The following is a 23,661-nucleotide window of genomic DNA, read 5'->3' on the forward strand; positions in this document are numbered from 1 at the left end:
TAGCATATTTCGTCTTACTGAGCGTTGACTCATCCTAGTATTGAATCATTTTTCAGGTGATCCAGGTAGGCGAGCAGACTAGGCTCGCAGATAGAAGGGCCACAGTACTACCCTTTCAGTAGATAGTGAGTATGTTTGTGGAGGATTTTTGTATATCCCAGTATAGTTGAGGGTATTTTGGGAAACTGATATATGTGTATATTTTAGGGAAACATGTTAGTACTCTAGTATTGATATTGTATATATATTTTCATATGGTTATGTCTATGTGATTTCTACTTCTCGCTGTTTAAGCTAATGATTGAGTTTACTCCCAGAATGGTATCAGAGCATGTTATATGTCATAGTATAAAATAAAAAAAAAAACATGGAAATTAAGCAGGTCGTTACAAACCTGACATCTAATTGCCCTAGGGGAATGCTCCAAATCCCCTTGAGTATTCAAAGACAAATTGTTTGATTGTTCAATGGATCAAGCAAGGTGTTGAGAAGAACCACTAACTCCAACTACCATACAATTCCTCAAATCCTTTTTTGAAGAGATTGGTCGTCAAAAGCAAGAAGAAGAAGAAGAAGATGAAGATGAAGAAGTTGAAGAACCATAAGAATCCCCCAATCAAATCCTTGAACAGCAACAAAGTCATATCCTCAACCTTTCTCTTATTGAGATTTTTAAAGAGATGAAAATCCAAAAAAGACCTAGAATTTTGTTCAAGTACATTGACTTTGTTTCATCTAAATTAAACCAAATGGACACAATTGCCCTTATTCTAAACTCTATTGTAAGATTGATTTAAGATATTTTCACACGTCTATTTAGTTAATCAACTTTGAAATATCAAAAAATCCCTACACAACCATTTGGAATTTCGTTTAGACACATGTTGTTCATCTCATCTCAGGAAAATATGAAGGAACCCAATTATCTCTTCCCCAAGTTTCATCACTAAATTAATTTTAAGAATTTCAAATGAATTTTGAATTGTCAAGACTTTAAATATTAACTTCTTTCACGTTTCATTTGGAATATTATTAAAGAACATATGAGTCACCTTATCTCAAAAGAGCCTAAACGAACACAACTACCCCTCCTCCAAGTTTTGTCATAAGATAAATTTTAAATGTTTTACTAAAGAAAATAAAAACTTTCATGCATATTAAACTATCTAATGAGAAATTTTTAAAAGGAGGTTTCTTATTTGATGACACTTTTTTTCTTATTTGATCAAAATGCATCTTTTCTAATTTTTTATGATGAAGAGCATAAAGACAGATAAATTTTGGTTTTTCTTCTTATTGCATTCATTAGTCATGATATTTTTTAGGCCTTCCACTTAATTAGCACATGGTAAGATGTATGTATTCATTTAAATTATAAAAAATAGTTGTAAGTTTGTGAATTCCATTGTTATTTATATGCATGACTCGTAAGATTTAGTATTTGCTCTAAAACATTAAAGCATTGCATCATATTACCCTCCCATATTTAAAAAAAAAAAAAAAAATAGCTCCAATTAGCCCATTGCAAACATCTTTTTAGGTCTATGTCATTAAATTATACCCTTGGAAGTAGTAGTAAAATAATCTATACACCATCATAAACTAAAAATTAAAGTTATAAACCCGTAATATTATAGATTCATGTGAAAATACCAAAGGGGAAAACAATAGTAAGCTTTATATAACTTCTCTTTAATATTTTTATATGGTCACAAGCTCATAACCCAAAGTACTAGTACATCAAATTACTCGGATAACTTCTTAAAATATTCGAGCAGAAGGTAGGGGGAGAAAATCAAGGCCACGCATCATTTGGCAATCAATGAATCGCATATCTCACTGCCATCCCATTTCCAAACATCCTCACCATCCCTTGCCTAATAAAAAGTACACAATCTCCTTTATTAATACTTATAATTTGCCCCTTCAACAATACTGCACTCTTCCTTGTGAACATTCCCCAACTCTCTCCCTTGACAATGACGCTCCCTCCTTAAACCCTAAACCCAAATTGGTTCTCTGTGTGGGCCCATACACCATCATTAGTACTAAGAATGCGTGACCCTCTCCATCACTTGGAGTGCTTCCTTCATAGACGGTCTCTTCTGTGGGGCCACGGCCGCGCAATCGAACCCCAGCCTAAAGCATGCCAGCAAGGCGTCCACCCTGGCACCCTCCACCTCAGCCCTAACCACCCCGTCGGCCAACAACAGAACCCGGTTCTTCTCGTCCACCGCCGGTTCGGCGCTCCACCGGCTCACCTCCCGGTCCGAGAACGCCCGGCCGGTGAGAAGCTCCAGCAGTAAAATCCCGAAGGAGTACACGTCCCACTTGGAGTTGGACCGCAGGTTCTTGAGCGACTCCGGCGGGGCGTATGGAGATACAAATCCGGCGGGAGCCTGGTCGGCACCGGCAGCGAAATGGGGATGGTCGCCCGCGATGAAAAAGTCCTTTCCAGAGGCGGTGGAGCGGCTGCCGCCGCTGCTGCTCTGGCGGTGGTGGGAGGGGAGAAGACGGTGCAGGCCGAAGTCGGAGATGACGGGGTCGAAGTTGTGGGTGAGGAGGACGTTGGAGGGCTTGAGATTGCCATGGACGTGTTTCTTGTCGTGGATGTGGGCGAGGGCCCTGGCTATGCCTCTTGCTATCTTGAACCGGGCTTCTAGGGGAAGATGGTAGGGGGAGGAGCCATTTTTCCCTGAATTTTTTTTTTCAAAAAAAATGAAATGAGAAACTAAGTGGTAGCCTCAAATTTTTATGCATAAAAGATTTGGGCTAATTTAATTATGAAAATTAAAAAATATTACAAAAATATCACAATATTTTAAATAAAACATTAAAATTGATTTACTTATGTAAAATAATTTTAATTTCCAGAAAAATATCACATTATTTTCTAATTTTTACCACAATAATATATATATACACACAAATATCTGAAAACTAGCGAAGTAAAAATTTCAAAAAAAATTACAAAATTAAGAAAAAAAAAAAGTGACATCTGATTTCCACAATTGAACAGATTTCTAGGTCTAGTTTAATTGTAAAAAAAATTATTTTTATTTCCTAGATAATTACAAAAGTGCTTCTAGTTTTTCAAAATTTTTATAAGGAAATTAAAAAATACAAAAAAGAAGAAGATATTTTTCGAAATTTTCACATAAATAACAAAAAGCTAAAAAAAAAAGATCATATTTTTATAATTATTTTTAAAAATAGAAATAGAATAAAAAAATATTTCTACCCAAAGAAGCCTCGTCAGTTATTCTTAATTTTCCTATATAATCTAAACAAGCCAAATTAATTACAGGGGAGCAAGTTAGAAGTGACATCTACACACACTTAACTGCTCATTCTAGCAAAAACCACTGAAACCACTGAACCCTGCTAAAATACGCATACGTAGTGAGAGAAAGAGAGAGCGTACTGTTACCAACAGTGGCCAAGCTGCCATTGGAGACATAGTCGGAGATGAGGAGCTTCTCATCGTCTCCCCAGTAAAACCCTCGAACGCGAACCAGATTGGGGTGGCGCAGTTTAGCAATCATCCTCACCTGGTTCTCGAACTCCTTCAACCTCATCTCAAACCCCCCACTCTCCCCTATTCTCCGAACCGCCAGAGCTGTCCCGTCCTCCAGCACCGCCTTGTAAACTATGCTCCGCCCGCTCGCTCCCAACACGTACGCCCGGGCTTTCAACAGATTCTCCATCTCCAGCCCCATCTCTCCGTCCACCATCACCAGCGACCCTCCTCTCTCAACCTTCTCCCTCTCGTCTCCATTCTCCTTTCCGGTTACTTCTCTGCCTTCAGCGTCGGAACAGGTTGCGTCTGATGTCTCGTCGCCGTTCTTCGCTAGGCACGAGCACGTTCCGCCGAGGCCTCTGGAATCGGTGGATGGTAAGGGGTGGTCTCCTTTCGGGCCCTTTTCTGAGGTGGGTGTGTCGGAACTGTCGCTTGGATTTTGCTTTTTCCTTTTGATTTGGTAAACAGAGAGGAAAATAATGGCGAGGATTGAGATACCGGCTAAATCTCCGACGGCGATTCCGGCTATTGTTCCTGGTTTTAGCCCAGCCTGCTTTTCTTCTTGGGCCCCATCTGATGTTGTTGAAGAGTTTTTCACCGTGTTTGTGTCGAACGTTTTGGGAATGGCTGCAATTGCAGGGGAAGAAGGAAAGGAAGCATTAGGAGGAGTAGAGTGGGAAGAAGGAATTGAACAGAGGATTTTCAGTGGTTTCCCGCACAAATCAATATTTCCGGTGAAAGATTCCTTTTTCTGATTCCATAATGCGTCCGATTGCGGGATTTCACCCGTCAAGTTGTTGAATGCAATATCGATTGTCGCATTGGCCGGAATTTGTGCAAATTCCGGAGGAATCTTTCCGAAAAGTTTATTGTAGGAGAGATTCAAGTAAACCAAGCTCCCTCCACCAAAATCTCCAGGCAAAGACCCATTGAACAAATTTGAAGACAAATCCAACACCTGGATCGTATTAAATCCGCTCGGAACAGTACCGGAGAAGTGATTGCTCCTCAAAGAAACGGTAGATAGATTCTGCGGAGCAATCAGACTCTCCGGGAGTCTCCCAGCAAAAGCATTCACAGAAAGATTGAGAAACGAAAGATTTGTCAACCTTCCTATGGCCTCCGGCAACTCGCCGGAGAGGGCATTGCTGGCGAGAGAGAGCACCTGAAGCTCCGAAGCGTTGAACAGAGACGCCGGCAGAGACCCATTAAAGAAATTGTTGGAGAGATCGAGAAATCGAAGGTGTTCGATCATACCCAAGTCCGAGGATAGGGAACCCAGAAGCTGAGAGTTCGGAAGCGCTAAGCTGATGACCCGAAACATGTCCGGCGAGCCGGGGTTTCCAATTTCCGCACAGATGACTCCCGTCCATGAACACGGCGTCTCATCGTCGTAGTTCCAGCTCTCTAGTACTGATAAAGGGTCGCCGAGAATATTGTACTTGAGAGAAAGCAAGGAGACCCCATCTGAGTTCAGAGCAAAGGAGCTGTGCAGCAGAAGAAGAAACGAAGTGATCTTCCACCAAAAATGGAGATCGTCACTCCTACTGGTACTCATGATTTCTTGAACTGACTCTGCACCTAGACTGCAAATTCATAGTAGAGAGAGAGAGAGAGAGAGAGGGTGAACAACTACAGCAATGGTGGTTTTGGTGACAAAGCGAAGAGGATAGGGAAAGTGAGCAGAGAGAGACAGAAGAGTGAGGGAAAAGTTTAATTAGTCTTCGATGCTATGTTGGGTGATACAGTGGGACACCGCTCACTTGAACACAAGAAATAAAGTAATGTGACTCTTAACACTTAGCAAGCAGAGTCTGCTTGGACTTACAATTGGGAAAAGCAGAGGAGGAATCTCTGATGGCTGCTACAGGACATTTCTGTGCGTTGTTGGACAGATTCATCAGCTTGCAGGGGATGGGCAGAGGTATGCCTAATAGCCTCTTTCCTTCGCTCTCTTTGCTTCTTTCTCACATGGAAAATGCTCACTATCACAGGTGTCTATGACACAGGTCCATTGGACGGGGCAACAGTGGATATAATAGTGTGGAACTCACATTGCTATATTCAGTGAAGCTTTGCCACGCCTGTATCATCACAAGCTCGTGACGCACAGTGTCACGGACCCCCAAAATGGGACTCAAGTACGGGCCGTGTGGCACTCGTTGAGAGCTCTCCCTCGACAAGTCAGCCAACTCTCACACGTTCAAGCCTGCAAGCACGAGCACCAGGTGAGTCTCAATACTCAAGAAAAACAAGGAACAATAGGATTTCACATGAACAATATATTCTTATACACTGAATAAGACTATAACAATCAGAGACATCATAATCCAAGGCAACAGAACACCACAATGAAAAAAACTACTTGTATTATTCATCCACAAGAGAATCATCATACAAGCGATAACACAGATATTCATATATTCATTCTAAATCCCTGAAGAATACAATTATAGCAATATCTCACTCCCCCATTTTCCCCATTAAATTGTCACACCCTAACATCCTCCCCCACTCAATTTATCGACGTCCTCGTCGATGTGTTGTAGACGGCTTTCTCACTCTTCTGATGTTGACGTAGATGTCGTTGACTACGAATTTCTGAAATCTTCAATCTTCTGTATAGCATGCTGAAGGTTGTCTGCTGTTTCCCAACTATTCTCTTCTTCCCCCAGTCCTAACCACTGAACCAGAAATTGTTGTTGTTGACGACCGTCTAGATTGACGACTCTGTCTGCAATGATCTCCTGGACTTCTTTGGTGACAGGATGCCTTCTGGAAATTGTTGATCTCCGTAATTTTTGTCGGTGCGGATCTGCTTCATCTGTGTGGAATGGCTTTAAATTGCTTACATGAAACACGGGATGAACTGGACGTCTGTGGCTTTTCATCCACTCGGGTTGCTCAAGCCGATAAGATGCATGTCCCACCTTTTCGATTACTCTGATTGGACCTTCGTAACGACGTAACAGCCTTTTATCCTTGCCACGAAGAAAGCGAAATGTCTCCGGTGGCACTTTTACAAGAACCTGATCTCCAGCTTCAAATTGTTGTGGTCGTCTCCCTTTGTCAGCCCATTTCTTCATGCGCTTGGATGCTTTTTCTAACTGAGCTCGGGTGACTTCAATGTTTTGCAACCAATTTTTCGTGAATTGGTAGGCTTTTGGGCAATTTCCTTTGTATGGACCATCCAGAGTGTGTGGAAGAGTCGGTTGTTGACCTGTCACAATCTTAAAAGGGCTTTTATTAGTTGCAGAAGATTTCATAGAGTTAAAACAGAATTGTGCCGTGTCTAGTAAAGTAACCCAATTCTTCTGATTGGAGTGAACAAAATGTCGCAAGTATTCTTCCAGCATCCCATTAAAACGTTCAGTTTGACCATCTGTCTGTGGGTGATAGCTCGTGGAAAGATTAAGGTTTGAACCCATCAAGCGAAAGAGTTCACCCCAAAATCCCCCAGTGAATCTAACATCCCTATCACTAATTAAGCTTTCTGGAACACCCCAATATTTCACCACATGCTTGAAGAATAACTGAGCTGTCTTCTCTGCTGAACACGGCTTCGAGACTGGTACGAAAGTTGCATACTTTGAGAACCGGTCAATCACCACCAAAATTGTGTCAAACTCCTCTACTTTTGGCAACGAGGAAATGAAATCCAAAGAGACACTCTCCCATGGCCTAGCAGGAACTAGCAATGGCTCCAATAAACCTGAGGTCTTCTTTCTTTCTACCTTGTCTTGTTGACAGATCAAGCACGTTTTAGTATAACTCATCACATCATCTTGCATATTTGGCCAATAGTACCCCTGTGTAATCAAAGCATGAGTTCTTCGCCATCCCGGATGACCAGCCCACAACGTATCATGACACTCTTTCAGTAAGGTTTTCCTCAAGTTTCCAGCCTTAGGCACATAGACTCTCCTGCCTTTAGTCATTATCAGTCCATCTTCTACCCAGAATTGTCGTGTCTTCCCTTCGTCTATTAGTTTGCTTAGTGACTGCGCCTGCTGGTCTGTACTTAAATGTTCCTTGATAAGATTCTTCAAAGGTAGCGCCACCCTACTAGTTGATAGATGACTGATGATTTTCAATGCTGCCAATTCAGTTTTTCTACTTAAAGCGTCAGCCACTTCATTCGTCTTCCCCACTTTATATTCAAAAGCAAAATCAAATTCAGCTAGTTTCTCCTGCCAACGGGCTTGTTTTGACGTTAGTCCAGGTTGTGACAAAAAATGAGTAACTGCTACATTATCGATTTTTACCACAAATTTGGACCCCAAGAGATAGTGCCTCCACACCCGAAGACAGTGTACCACTGCGAGAAGCTCCTTTTCTTGTGCTGTGTAGTTCCGTTCGGCACCCGACAATTTTTGTAACACCCCGACCCCGAGGGGCCTGGGATATTAACTTTTTACTACTAATTTACAGCAGAAGCAAATAAACTCAATTGTTATTAAACCAGAGCACTAATATTCCATATTACAATCATTTATTTCAAAAGAAGGAAAATTACACAAACATAAATATCTGAAACCATACTAATATTTCTAATCAATCTTTATTTTTCTAATCCCCACCCGCATGCTTGCTAAGTCTGATTTCCGACATGTCCTTTAGAGTTATCTGAAATAAAATATGATTGGGGTGAGACGACGCTCAGTAAGTAAATAAGATTATTATTAGTGTGTGGCTAAAATGAGCTTTTAAAAAATTTCATAAAACAATATTTAATAATATAACTTCAAGACTGCTTTTAGAATAAATATAAATTTAAAAATTTCTGCATAAAACTTTTGTCATCAATTTCAACAGTAAATTATTATAATCATATATTATAACTGCTAAATTAAACTTTTAACTTTAAAACTGTAAAAACATTTAATGATAAACATACATATACTTTTCGTTATACATTTTCCTTAGATCGTCATTTAAGCACTAGAATGATCCTTTTCACGTAAACTTATACTTTTCCTTCAAATCATCAGTAACTTGTATACGTAATTAAATATGTATAAACATATATAGTAAAAACCACCCTTAGGCCTGTTTGCCGTAAGTCATGTTTACCCCCATGACTGGGTTGTGCGGTCCGAAGACTGGACTTAGTTGGCTGGCCGACCAAACTAAATCAACGTACGTAAACTTTAAGTGAGATTTTCCTTATTAAGTCCTGGACTTAAACCAGGTGTGCACTCAGGAGAAATCCACTAACATAAATAACCACTCTGTAAACAGTGTGGGTGCACCCTGATCCGTATAAACTTTAAGCTGCGGTACCGAGCATCTGTAACTTTGAACTTTCGTTGCCATAAGGGGTTTGAAAATCATCTTATTATCATTTATGCAATTTAAAATAATATCGTGAAAATCTTATCTTTACTCATATTTACATAAAAAATGTAACGTAGAAATAAACTCATGCCACACAATTTTTGTGTTAAAAAAATATATATAATTTTATTTTTGAATAGAAAGAAATGCTAAAAATTTACCCGAGGGGATTGGAACATTTCTTAACCCAAAAATAGATGCAAGTATATTAAAGGTAGAACTGGTATAATTAAATATGCGTAAAAATAAACTCATGGAAATTTTGTGGAACTAAGTAACATAATTAAAATTTACGTATAAAATAAGTTCGGGTATGAATTTAAAATAAAAAGAAACTAACATAATCAAAATTTACTTACCTTCTTCTTTTACCGTGTGCTACGAACACAATAATTATCTTTAAGAAATGAGATCGGAAAAAGTGAGTGATTGAGAATTTATTCAAAAATTCTCTCTCCACCACAAATTCTTTCACTCACTAATCCTTCTCTTCCTTGGAAAATTGTTGTGAAAAATGAAGGTTGAGAGCTCCCTATTTATAGGAAAATTTTGGGGAAGAAATAGAATTTATAAAAGTGTGGGAAGATGGGTGAAATTATAATTTTAAAAATTAAAGAATGGGCAAAGGATGGGCAAGGTATGGGTTGAGTATGGGATGGGGATGGAGGCCATATGGGAGTGCTTGCCACCATTCCCATTAAATAAATTTTTAATTAATCACTTATCTAATTAATTAATCAATTAGTTAATTAATTATTTTTTTTTTCTAATCATTATTATCATTATTATTATCATTGTTATTAATTTTAAACTACTTTTAGTATTATTTATTTTATTATTATTTTTTGAATAAGAATAAAATTTGAATTTTGAAAACTCATGTGGGCCCCACATGGTCTTGTGGGCCCCACACAACTTCGAGACCCGAATGGATCCTACGTAACTCGAATAACTCTTATACGATTTTATGCATCCTACATAACTTTGAGACTTGTGAAACCTCCATACAGCTTCGGGACTCATGTGGGCCCACACAGTCTTGTGGGCCCCGCATAGGATAACCTATATTATTATTATTTTATCATATATTTCTACAAATTATATCAGTTAAAACATTATTTTATGTACTTATTTACGTATATAAACAGTGTCTTGTGGCTCCGGGGACTCATGTGGACCCCACATAGTCTTGTGGGCCCCACATATGATACCTATATTATTATTATCTTATTATGTATTTCTACAAATTATGTCTGTCAAAACACTATTTTATGTATATATACTTATTTACGTGTACAAATAGTGTCTATCCTGTTTATCCTATGAAATTCCATTTTGACCAGGCTGACCTCCAGGGAGCGACTGAGCCGCAATGGTCTCTGAGCACTCGCTAAGACAAGGTCTTTCTTAGGCATCAAACATGGAATCAAGGATCCTACAGAAAAACACTTCTGTATTGATATTAACTTAATGACTATTTTTATTATTTTATTATTATTGTACTTTAATCATATATATATATTTTTGGGTCATCACAATTTTCTACTTTCAAAAGCAACTGGATGCCCTTCCTGCAAGAGAACTCCCCCTAATGCAAAGTCTGAGGCATCTACTTGCACTTCAAACGGTTTTGTCACATCAGGAAAGATTAGCACAGGATCTCCTACAATCTTTTCCTTTAATTCAACAAATGCTGATTGGCACTCTTCTGACCACCCCCATGGTACCCCCTTCCTCAATAAATTCGTTAACAATACAACTCTGCTAGAGTACCCCTCTATAAACTTTCGGTAGTAGTTGGCTAGACCCAAGAAAGATCGCAGTTCTCTAACGGATGTAGGTGTTCGCCACTCCTTGATAGTTTTTACTTTAGCTGAATCCATCCGAATCTGGCCCTCCTCAATGATATGCCCCAAGAATTTAATACGCTTTTGAGCGAAAGCACACTTATCCCCTTTTACATATAACTGATTTTCTTTGAGTTTTTGAAAAACCTTTCGAAGATGATCTTTATGTTCTTCTAAGGATGCGCTGAAAACCAGTATGTCATCAAGGTAAACAACCACAAATTGATCAAGGTAGTCCGGAAAAACCTGATTCATTAGAGAACAAAAGGTAGCGGGTGCATTTGTTAGCCCAAAAGGCATGACAAGGAATTCAAATGCTCCATACCGTGTGACACAAGTGGTCTTCGGTTCATCTCCCTCAACAATGCGCACTTGATGATATCCCGACCTCAAGTCCAGTTTCGTGAAATATCTAGCTGTACTTAACTGGTCAAAAATATCAGCAATCAGTGGAATAGGATACTTGTTGCGCACGGTCACCTTATTAAGAGCCCGATAATCTATACACAAGCGCAAACTACCATCTTGTTTCTTCTGAAATAACACTGGGGCCCCAAAAGGTGCTTTTGAAGGCCGGATGAACCCTGCTGCAATAAGATCATTCAGTTGCCTTCTAAGTTCAGCTAACTCAGGCGGCGCATTCGATAAGGGGCACGTGCTGGCGGCTTTACTCCTGGCAAAAGTTCAATTTCGTGGTCAATCTGTCGTCGAGGTGGTAAAACCCTGGGTAGTTGTTCCGGGATCACCTCTTTGAACTCTTCTAAAACTTCCTTAATCTCAAGTGGATATTCCCCTACTTCTGCATCTTCTGAGACTATTGGTAGAACCACGAAAGAAGATTCTCCCCTTTTTACTCCCTTTTTGAATTGGAGGGCTGAAAGCAACTTCCTCTCATCGAAACTGTTGTAAACTGCGGGGACCGCACAAGGTGCACTTCCCATTATCACAAGACAATCCGCAGCTGGGATCGGCATTGAGCGTGTCACTTTAAGAAAATCCATCCCCAATACCACATCAAAGTCGTCAAGGGGTGCCACAGTGAAATCAACTGTTCCAGACCATGATCCCATTTGGCATGCCACTTTAGGTACCACCCCCACCGTGGTTAATGCTGGAGAATTCACTGCTTTTATCTTGCCCACATCTTTATCTACTCGCAATTCTAACCGTTGAGCTTCAGAATCCGCAATGAAATTATGGGTGGCCCCTGTATCAATCATGGCCCTGATTTTCTTTCCATTCAAAAGTAAATCCACATACATTAGTCCCTTCTCCTGAGACTTGTTGTTAATTACTTGACGCTCTAATGCCCCCAAAAATCTCAAGGCTCCCACCATATTTGGTTGTTCTTTTGGAATTACTATCGAGGTTTCGGTTTCCCCTCGAAGGGCCTTCATAGCATTCAAAGCCTTACGATCGGGGCACTCCGCCACTCGATGTGGTCCACTGCAAAGAAAACAAGAGATCGGTCGACGCTCTCCACCCCCGGTTCGTCCGCCCCTCCACTCCCTATTCATGGGCGCTCTTTTATCTTTCCAAGAACTATTTGTCTCCTTATCCCTTCCCCCATTTGTGGGCTTGTACACTTTGTTGGGACGGGAATCATTATTGGCGGATGTAGGGAAATTTCGCTTCCCAGAAGTATCTGAAAAATCATCCAACCGTTCAGCAGCAGCGAGGGCAGAAGAGAGATCACCAGCACCTTGCCGACGTATTTCATTTCTTGGCCATGTCTTCAAACCCCGAAGAAAATGAATCAGTTTATCCGATTCAGTCATGTCTACAATGTCCAACATCAAGGCTTGGTATTCCCTTACATAACTCCTTAACGAGCCTGTCTGTTGCAATTCCATTACTTTGCACTTTGCTATATACTCCACATTTTCTGGATAGAATTGGGCCTTCAACGCCTGTTTCAACCCCTCCCATGTGTTAATGACACATCTATTGTGCTGAATATCATTCCATTTAGTTCTCCACCACAATTTTGCATCCCCAACCAGGTATACCGTTGCCATATTGACACGGTCTACTTCTAAATCCACTCGGGAGCATGTGAAGTAGTGTTCCATATCAAAGAAGAAATTGTCTAGCTCCTTTGCATCTCGTGTACCCCCAAAACTTTTAAGTTCTGGTACCTTCCATCGAGAACTCTCATTTGGATGTGCAACTGGCCATCGGGCTAACTGTGCCACTGCATTCACTTTCGCAGTGATCTCTTGTAAATCCCTCTGGACTTGGACCACCGCACTTTGGACATTGCCCATCTCCTTCAAATCTCCCTTCAAAGCAGTAATGGACACTTTAACATCTTCTGTAAGGAAATCAAGATTATCTGTTAGCTCCCGTAAGGAGGCCTCAAGCTCTATTGGCTCTCCCCGTTGGGACGAAAGAGATGGCAATATGCCCTCAATATGTTGTAGCCTACTCTCAAAGGCTTCCAACTGCTCGATACTCTTCTGGAAGGCCTCAAGCTCTCTTGGCCGTTTCTCCAGGGATTTCACACTTGGAATGAATTTTTCAAGTTCCTCAAGTCTCTCTACGACTTTTGATACCCCATAGAGATTTTCTCTAGGGTTTTCTTCGGCGGCCTCAAGCTCTGTTGACCCGCCTTTCTCTTTTATCAATGTTGCCACCAACCCTTGGAGGTCACCGCACGTTGTCTCCAGGGTTGCAAGTTTTGTCTCAAGCGCCTCAATGCGCTTCACTCTTCCTGACTTATTTCTCCTAATCCCACGCATGGCGCTCGCACACACTGTGCTCTGATACCAACTGTCACAGACCCCCAAAATGGGACTCAAGTACGGGCCGTGTGGCACTCGTTGAGAGCTCTCCCTCGACAAGTCAGCCAACTCTCACACGTTCAAGCCTGCAAGCACGAGCACCAGGTGAGTCTCAATACTCAAGGAAAACAAGGAACAATAGGATTTCACATGAACAATATATTCTTATACACTGAATAAGACTATAACAATCAGAGACATCATAATCCAAGGCAACAGAACACCACAATGAAAAGAACTACTTGTATTATTCATCCACAAGAGAATCACCATACAAGCGATAACACAGATATTCATATATTCATTCTAAATCCCTGAAGAATACAATTATAGCAATATCTCACTCCCCCATTTTCCCCATTACATTGTCACACCCTAACACACAGCGTAACTCTTCTATGCTAATTTGCTTGTTTAAGTTTTTGTGAGTTAAATAATTTTAATTGTAAATGATTGATAAAAATTTAAGCATGAAAAGTATTGACAAATAGCACCTATAGTAGAGTATAGCTTAGGAGACCAAGTAATTTAACCCGCTAATGAAAATAGTGAGTGACATATGATGATGTTTGTATGAAATACCTTTTAATTATAAAGTGGATTATGAAGTAAAGCAGTGGCTAAACTTTGTTCTTTGTTCTTTTTTTCCTCCTCCCATCTTTGACAAGGCTTGTGATAAAGTTTTGTTAGGACTTAGGTTAAGGCCTCAATCATAGAGGTTCAAAGTACCAAAGAGAGAAGAAACCCTTCTAATGTTTCAAAGATAGCTCTACTTTCTTATTATGTATTGTTTTTGTTGTGTTTGTGTGGCTCTTATACTTAGTGGAGCTCATAAACAAAGAAAGAAAAGTATATGGATGAATTCATTGGTGCTATGTAGCAGGGACTCGTCAACGAGTGTGCCTCAATAGTCGACGAGGAGATACCGAAAGCCAAAAAATCTCAGACATCTGTGATACCGAGAATAACAAATCTCAGTTTTTCAATGACTCGTCGACGAATGGGTCTCACTAGTTGACGTGGACCCCGATCGTTAACGAGTATTGTAAAAACCCCAAAAAGAGATATAAAAGATTAATAGATTGATTTCCAAAAAATAATTAATTAATTAAACGAATTTAAAAAGAAAAAGAAAAAAATTTTAATTAATTAAAATTAATTTTTTTATTAAAAAATATATTATTATTAATATTAATTAATTATTATTATTATTATTATTATCCTCCTGAAGCTTCAACGAGCTTCAGGAGATTCTCAGTATATCTATTATTATTATTATTATTATTATTATTCTTCTTCTTTTCTTTTCTTTTCTCTGTAACTCTCTGCAATCTCTCTCTCTCACCTCACGTTCTCTCTCCCTCTCTCATCGATTTTGTGATGGATTTTTGCCCGATCGAAAATCTGAAGATATCATTGGACTCCATTCGTCGCTGCCGTCATTTCTACCGGAGCGGATCAGTGGTAGGAGCGGCGTAAGCGTATTCCCTAAGGTAAGCCATTTTTTCCTTTTTCTTTAATTTCTTACAAAATATAAACCCAATTGACGAATGGATACCACCACGAGAATCTAGGGATGATTCTCTACAAGTCTAGTGGGACGGAATTCTCGTGTGGGTGTCGGGCCAAAACCCCAAATTTGGGGTGCGGCGATTATTAAGGGGCTTATTTTTAATTAATTAGCATTAATTTAAAAATGTTAAAATATTAAGCATTTAGGACTGAAGTAGGATTTCTAAAATTTAGGGTCCGGGTGAGCGCCACGGGTGTAATTTTGGGACCTGTAGGTAAAATTCAGAAAATTAAGTAGGGATATTAAATAATAGTTTAAATATTAATTTGAGGTATATGGAGCTTAGGGAAGGCTAGATGAGTATTATTTTGGAGAAATAGATTAATTAATCTGGGAAAAATGTAAATTTGTAGGAATTAAATTTTGGGCGCCAAGGGCGTGAAATTTTGGGTCCTAAGGAATTTCTCAGTAGGCAGATAAGGGAATAAATTAAAGCAGTAATTTTCCATACAAATTATTATTGATTATGAGTAAATTTATTTTCAAAAAAGCATATGTTATATTGTGTATTATGAATGAAATGTACGATTGGGAAAATACTGCTATGATGCGTATGAGATGTAAGGAATTCACGATTTTAGAATATAAAGTATGACTTTTAACAGCATATGTGTGACATGAATATTATTTTATATAAAATGTATTATGATGTGAAAGATTTTACGAACCAAGCATGATTTCAGGTATTATGAAAATATGAGTTATGTTGTGATGGTTTTGACAATTATGTGATAAATGATGTATTTTCAGAATATATATACCTGAAACAATTTTGGCGCGAGGCCATATATTTATGTTATCGGCACGAGGCCGTATTTATGTTATCGGCACAAGGCCATGTATTTATGTTTTCGGCACGAGACCGTAATTACTATATTTTCGGCACGAGGCCGTAATGATGTTATATATATGATCATGTATTATATGTTATCACCACCAGGATGTTAGTTTAGTTCAGTTTAGGGGCTCGGTACCGTAGCTATATGTGTAGATCAGATATCTACGTCAGATTAGTACTAACCATCCCATAAGGGGATGGGAGATGGATAGTCGATGTGGCTTTCAGTAAAGTGTGGACGTTCACCTGGCATTCTGGACCAGGGTGTGGCGGGCTGATCGTACTTACAGATATATTTGATTCAGCAGTGGTTGGCCAGCCATTATCGGGTCCCGCCTTCGGGCTGCACAACCCGTTATGAGGGGTAATACATGACACCATCTAACTATTCATCCTAGGTTTGTTTTCAATACTACAGTTATAACAGATGATTTTATGTATGTTATGATTAATTAACAGTTGTGAAAATATATGTTTACCTAGTACGATATGATGATATTTGTAGAATTATGAAATGTACTGTATACGTATAAATGCATTAAATATTCATGTTGCCACACAACTGTATTTAGTTTATTTTCCCTTACTAAGAAGTGTCTCACCCCCAAACTTAATTAATTTTTCAGGAGCCCCTGAGAGACCTGCGGGTCAGGGCCGCCGTTGAGCTAGTGGGATTACCCTGTGAAAAGGGTAAGATTTTGTAATAGGGTCAGAGTTATTTTGTGTTTGACCCTAGAGATATTTTGATGTATGTGAGGATGTATAAAATGCTCTAGTATTATGTTTTATGATTGGATGTTTGAGATTATATGTTTACTGCTGCTAGGTTTTCCGCTGTGTTTTGACAAGTGTCCCCGCTACCCACGGGTTCGGGTTGACCATTTTATTTATTATGTGATATTTTATGTTAAGAAATTGAGGGACGTTACAAGTGTACCCTACTCGTCGACGAGTGCTCCCAGGTGTAGAGACCCGAAGAATTATAATAATTAAATAATCAAAGAAAGGAAGAAAAGAAAACTTTTTTAATTAGTTGTATGTAATAGTTTTCTGTTTTAATGGTTTTGGGAGACTTTTGTTTGGTTATTGTAATCTCTCAGGACCGTAAATGTAACCACGGTATTCATCCGCCATAAGTGAGGGTAATTAATAAATTTTTTGTATTTTTCTTTAAGGATTGGTGTAAGGGACAAATAGCAAATTTTGAGGACAAAATTTTTATAAGGAGGGGAAGATGTAGAGACCCGAAAAAATAATAACAATAAAAATAATAAAGGAAAAAGGAAAGGAAAGAGAAAGAAAAAGAAGGGGAAAAGAAATTTAAAAAGGTGCATCATCAGGGACTCGTGACGAACCCATTATCTTCGTAGATGAATGTCCTTCTTGATCTCGTCGATGAGTACACGTGTCTCGTCGACAAGGAGGTACCGAGAGTAGAGAATTTTAGGCCATTAAGGGTTCGTCGATGAACCTATTATGTTCGTCGACAAGCGGCCTTTTGTGTATCGTCGACAAACCCATTCTTCATCGACGAACGCCTTTATGTGATTCGTCGACGAGTACACGTGTCTCATCAGTGAGAACAGGTGGACAACTGTCTAGATAAAGGCTCAAATCAAATTTTCAGCGAGAAAAATAGATTTCCTTCACTTACTCTCTCTCTCTCTCTCTCTCTCTCTCTCTCTCTCTCTCTCTCTCTAACTTTCAGCCTCTCCTCCTTCTCTCTTCATTTTCGGCCCGATTTTATCCCGTTTCAACGATCGGGAACCACCACGAAGATCTAGGGGTGATTATCTGCAAGGTGATCGGAGCGGATTGTCGATTTGGGGTCCTTAGGCACCACTCTAAAATCAGGATAAGTAAGTTATTTTAGAATTTAAATGATTATTTGGAACATAAGGACCCAGAAAATGTATTAGATGATAAATATATTAGGGTTGAGTTGATTGAAGTGGGGATAATGTGATTTCAGGGTTTGGAATTCGGAGCACCGCGGGTGTGGTTTAGGGTTTTAGCTGGCTTCTCAGGAAACAGGAAAGAGGATAGATTAAGTCAAGTATTTTCAATAAATTAATCATTGAATATACAGTATTTGATTCAGAAAGGTATATATGAATTAGTATAATTTTTGGGAATACTAATGTTGAACCGAAGAAATCTTGAAAATATATTTAATATTATTTTGTCAGCAAAATATGTTTTTCCAGGCTAGATAATATACTATAGAGTAGTACTCACTTGTGTGTGGCATGAGTATAAATTTTACTGTAAATAATGGTATGTGTAACGTCCTGCTTAATTTAACATAAATGAAACATAAATAATAATAATCTCAACCTGAACCCGTGGGTAACGGGGACACCTGTCAATCACAGCGGAAACCTAAGCAGCAGTAAGTATAAAATTTCAATCATTCAACCATAAAACATAATACCAAAGCTTACTACATCATCAAAATACTGTATTTATATACAACCTCCAAAATATCAAAATAACCATAGGATCATATAATAAAAATCTCCTAATCCTAGATCAAAATTTTACACTCCTAGTGGAGTAACTCAATAAATTCAACGGCGGCCGTGACTCGCCGGTCTCTCAGGGTCTCCTAAAAAATTAATTGCATTCGGGGGTGAGACACTTTTCAGTAAGGGAAAATAAACTAAATACAGTTGTGTGACAATATGAACATTTAATGCAATTATATACATATATATACATTTTATATTTCTGTAAACATTCATCATGTCGTACTGAATAATCATATACTTTCATACTTACTAGTAAATCGTATCGTACATAAAACATTTGTTATAACTAATAATACTGAAAACATACCCAAGATGAATAGTTAGTTGATGTCATGTATTACCCCCCATGACCGGTTGTGCAGCTCGAAGGCGGGATCTGACAATGGCTGGCCGACTACTGCTGAGTCAAAAATGTCTGTAAGTACGATGGGCCCGCCACATACTGGTCCGGACTGCTAGGTGGATGTCCACACTCTACTGAAAGCCACATTGACTATCCATCTCCCAACCCCTCGTGGGGTGGTTAGCACTAATCTGATCATAGGTATCTGATATATAATTTACGATACCGCGCTCCTGAACTGAACTAAATTAACATCCGGGTTCTGATACTTATAATACATGATAATATAACATCTTTCATAGTTTCATAAATACGGCCTCGCACCGAACATTTCATAAATACGGTATCGTGCTGATCGTTTCATAAATACGGTCTCGCGCCAAAATCATACATAAATACGGCCTCATGCCAAAATCATTTCATATATATACATTCTGAAAATAACTCAATATCATGTATTGGTCAAAATCATCATAACATACTGTACCTTTTCATAATACCTGAAAACATGCTTTACTCGTAAAATTTTCCATATCATAATATTTTTCATGAAAATAACATTCATGCCACATAAAGCTTGGTAAATCAGTAAATCATACATTTCATTCTAAAATCATAATTTCCGTACAACAACAGTATTTTCCCAAATATGCATTTATTCCATAATATTCGAACATCGTACATATTTTTCAGAAAATCAATGTACTCATAAACAATAGTATTTTGCGTGAAAAATAACTGCTTTAGTTTATTCCCTTACCTGGCTACTGAGAAAAACCCCTAGAAATTCTGGACTTACACCCGTAGGATTTCCTGCTCAATACCCTGAAAATGAAAACTCTCAGTACTAAACTTCAGTATTTTCATATGTATATCATTTCCTATAATTACCGTAAGACCAAATTTGGCATAAAAAGTCTTACCTCAACTAAGGGATGATTTCCAACTTACTTTCTCTAACGATCCGCTCCAGTAAATTTGGAGAGAACTTCCCCAAGAGCGTCGTGGTGGCTTCAGATCATCGAATCGGTGGAAATCCGGCCTAAAATCGAAGAGAGAGAAACCGTAGGGAGAGAGAGAGTGTGAAATTTTCACAATTTTTGAAGATTAATCCAGGTTTTTGATATTTATAGGACTGGATTCGTCGACGAGACACGTCACTTCATCGATAAGTCCTTTAATAATTTCGTCAACGAAACCCACTCCTCGTCGACGAAATTCAGACTACTCAAAATCTCTCTTGGTATCTCCTCGTCAACGAATCTTGCCTTCATCAACGAGGTCCTGTGATACTCTCGTCAATGAATCCCTTGTGTTCGTTGATGAGGCCTTGATAATCTCCCTCAGTTATTCCTTTCAAAGTGCAATGTCGTCAACGAACGTGAAGCGTTCGTCAACGAAGTCGACCTTCTCCTTCTGTTACTGTTTCCATTTCCCTTCCTCTTTATTATTTAAATCCCATTATTATTCGGGTTGTCACAGTATGTCAGAATGTTTTATGATTTCACAAAACAAGCATGATTTGACGACAGTTTTTAGAAAAACTATAAACAGGACATAAATAATATTTTCAGTATATTATGATATTCAGCCGGCGCAGATGCCGTGATATTCAGATGGTGCAGATGCTGTGATATTCAGCCAACGTAGATACCGTGACTAGATGTATTTATAACAGGTATATAGAAATATTATTATGACAGATTTTACATATAATCATGAAATAGTATTATACAGCTACATATGAAATATACTATATGATAGCAGAACCCTGATGACTTAGTTTAGTTTCAGAGTTCGGTACCATAGCTATTCAGATTAGGTAGTGCTACCACACGTCTCAGACAGAGTGTAAGGGATGGATAGTCGATTGGCCTGTGAAGTGTTGCGGAGAGTAGGATACCCCCCCTGGGGCCGGCCCGTGAAGTGTTGCAGAGAGCAAGATGGGTCCGGACCAGGCTGGGTGGGCAATCGTACTTACATATTAATCAATTTTGGCTTAGCGTGGTAGGTCAACCATTGCTAGGTCCCGCATACGAGTCACATAACCCAGTCATGTAGGGGTAATACATGACATCAGCTAGTTATCCATCCAAGGTATGATTTTAGTAATATATAGATATAATAGATGATTTATACGTGTACAAAAATTTAGTATGACACAATATGTTATGTTGAAATATGATTTATTCAAATTTATACAGAACAGTTTTACCAGATTTGTCAAATGCAGTTAAACTATGTACATATTTTCCTTACTTATTAGATACATTTTATCATGTACAGTATATGTTTATAATACAATAATACTCATGTTTCCACACTCTGATATTAGTCTATCTCCCTTACTAAGAGGTGTCTCACCCCAGAAATACAAACATTTCAGGAAACCCAGATAGATGAGCAGAGCAAGCTCCGAGATAGAGGAGACTGTTAGTGCTACCTTGACTGAAGGGTAAGTAGTTGAGTTGAGATCAGGATGGATTTTTGGGGTATGACCCTAGGATATCTGTGGTCCTTTTTGGGATGTATATGTGTACTTATGGATATAGTAAAACTCTGGTATTGTATATAAGGTTAAGTATATTATGGTTTCCGTTGCATAGTTGACATGTATGTATAAACAGGTTGATCTCCCATACCCCTTTGGGTCCGAGTTCACTTTGATTATATTTTATGGTATAAGAGTTCTATTATTATTATTATTATGTGGAAAAAAAATATAGCAAAATTTTTGGGGTCGTTATATTGATACTTGACTCGGCATGTTCTTACCATATGACTCCAAATAAGGAGTGGTTTAGCACTTACATGTTGGTAAATTTAGGTTCAGTTCTTATGGGCAATGATGTTTCTTGTATGATCATTGGCATTGGAAATGTTAAAATTAAAATTTTTTATGGTGCTGTGAGAACCTTGAATAATGTAAGACACATACCAGAGTTGAGGAAGAGTTTTATTTCACTTGGCACCTTCGATTGTAATTGTTTCAATTACAAGTCTGAAGGTGGGGTTATGAAAATATAGAAAGGTAATCTGACAGTGATGAAAGGACAAAAGTTAGATGGGAATATTTACATACTGTAGGGAACTATTGTTGTAGGTGGAGCTGCAATCGTAGATGCTGAATCTAATCAACCATCTTATGGCATATGCGTCTTGGGAATGTGGGGGAACATGGTTTGAAGGAACTTCATAAGAGGAAACTCTTGAAAGGTATGAAAACATGCAAGCTGGATTTTTGTAAGATTTGTGTTCTTGGAAAACAAAATAGGGAAAAGCTCAAATCAGTTATACACAATACAGAAGACATTCTTGATTATGTACACTACGATGTTTGGGGCTCAGTTAGAGTAACATCAAGAGGTGGACATGTGTATTATGTGAGTTTTGTTGATGATTACTCACGGAAAGTTTGGGTATACTTCATGCGGCACAAGTCTGATACATTTGCCAGGTTCATGTTGTGTAAAGCTAAAGTGAAAAACCATACGGGAAGGAGAATTAAATGTCTAAGGTCATACAATGGGACCGAGTACGCTGATTCTAGGTTTATCGAGTTTTTTGAGATACAAGACATTAAGAGACACTTTACTATACGGGCACACCTCAGCAAAATGGTGTCGCTGAAAGAATGAACTGAACTCTAGCTGAAAGAGCTCGATGTCTCAGGCTTTATGCAGGCTACCGAAGAACTTTTGGGCCGAGGCAGTTAGTATAGCTTGTTTCTTCATAAACAGATCACCAAGGGCATCACTAAAGGGGAAAATGACAGAAGAGGTATGGATAGGAAATTCAGTAGACTACTCCGAATTGAAAGTATTCGGCTATCTAGCCTATGTTCACGTATCTAGTGAGGAGAGATCGAAACTTGACGCCAAGTCTACACGTTGCATCTTTTTGGGATATCATAAGGGTGTGAAGGGGTTCAAGTTGTGGGATCTAATGACAAATAAGGTGGTGATTAGTAGAGATGTAGTCTTTGATAAAAAGGCTATGGTGAAGCGTACTCAAGGTTGTGATGAATAGAAATAGGAGCCAGAAAACTGGGACAGAAACGAACATGTTGTGCAGGTGAAGTTAGAAGCTCAAGGAAACGACAATGATCATAGTTCTTTGATTGCAAGGAGTTCTAGCTTGGGAAACCAGAAAGTTGACAACCTTCCTATATGGAGATCCAAACGCACTATCAGACCACCACTAAGGTATGGATTTGAAGAGTTAGTGTCTTATGCTTTTCTTATTAGTTGCAATGATCCAACTACATTTCAAGAGGTAGTGCATGACCAGGATAAATGTAGGTGGATAGGTGCAATAATTGAGGAAATGGAATCACTGCGTAAGAACCAAACTTAGGAGTTGATGGAGCTTCTAGATGAGAAGAGGGCTATAGGCTGCAAATGAGTATATAGGAAGAATGAAGTAATTTTAGAAAAAGGAAGGAGAAAAATTCAAGGTAAGGTTAGTGGTAAAAGGGTACTCACAGAAAAAAGGAATAGATTATGATGAAATCTTTTCATCCGTGATTCAACACACTTCTATCAAGATAATGTTGGGGTTGGTAGCTCACTATGATCTACATTTGGAACAAATTGATGTAAAGATGGCATTTCTTCATGGTGACTTGGAGGAACAGATTTATATGGTACAACCGGAGGGATTTAGTGAACCAGGGAAAGAAAACTTAGTTTGCAAGTTAAAGAAATCTCTTTATAGGTTGAAACAGTCTCTAAGACAATGATATAAAAGATTTGATTCCTACATAATCAAAATTGACTACAAAAGATGTGAGTATGATTGCTGCGTGTATGTGAAAAAACTTGATGATGGTTCTCTTATTTTCTTGTTGTCGTATGTTGATGGCATGTTAATAGCTACTAAAGATTTAA

At 38.7% G+C, this 23,661-nt stretch overlaps 1 protein-coding gene across 2 annotated transcripts; it reads right to left on the reverse strand.

Annotated features, from left to right (window-relative positions):
* Nucleotides 1-1,659: 1,659 nt before the first annotated feature.
* On the reverse strand, nt 1,660-5,632 carry LOC131155809 (receptor protein kinase-like protein At4g34220). Of its 2 annotated transcripts, none has more exons than XM_058109238.1 (3): nt 5,349-5,632; nt 3,425-5,106; nt 1,660-2,695 (listed from the first exon to the last, which is right to left on the reverse strand). In XM_058109238.1, the coding sequence occupies exons 1-3, from the start codon at nt 5,393-5,395 to the stop codon at nt 2,049-2,051; spliced, it is 2,376 nt and encodes a 791-aa protein (XP_057965221.1). In that variant the 5' UTR covers nt 5,396-5,632; the 3' UTR covers nt 1,660-2,048. The 2 variants fall into 2 exon arrangements, with proteins under 2 accessions (XP_057965221.1, XP_057965222.1); XM_058109239.1 differs by having other exon boundaries at nt 3,431-5,106; nt 5,349-5,551.
* Nucleotides 5,633-23,661: the final 18,029 nt, after the last annotated feature.

This window comes from Malania oleifera, chromosome 5, assembly GCF_029873635.1.
Source record: "Malania oleifera isolate guangnan ecotype guangnan chromosome 5, ASM2987363v1, whole genome shotgun sequence".
Classification (NCBI taxonomy): Eukaryota; Viridiplantae; Streptophyta; class Magnoliopsida; order Santalales; family Ximeniaceae; genus Malania; species Malania oleifera.

Coding starts and splice junctions, on each gene's coding strand:
- LOC131155809 (XM_058109238.1), bottom strand. CDS start 5,395: ATGTCCTGTAGCAGCCATCAGAGATTCCTCCTCTGCTTTTCCCAATT. Junction 5,107..5,348: donor CTCCTCTGCTTTTCCCAATT/GTAAGTCCAAGC, acceptor ATGAATTTGCAG/TCTAGGTGCAGAGTCAGTTC. Junction 2,696..3,424: donor CTTGGCCACTGTTGGTAACA/GTACGCTCTCTC, acceptor AAAAAAATTCAG/GGAAAAATGGCTCCTCCCCC.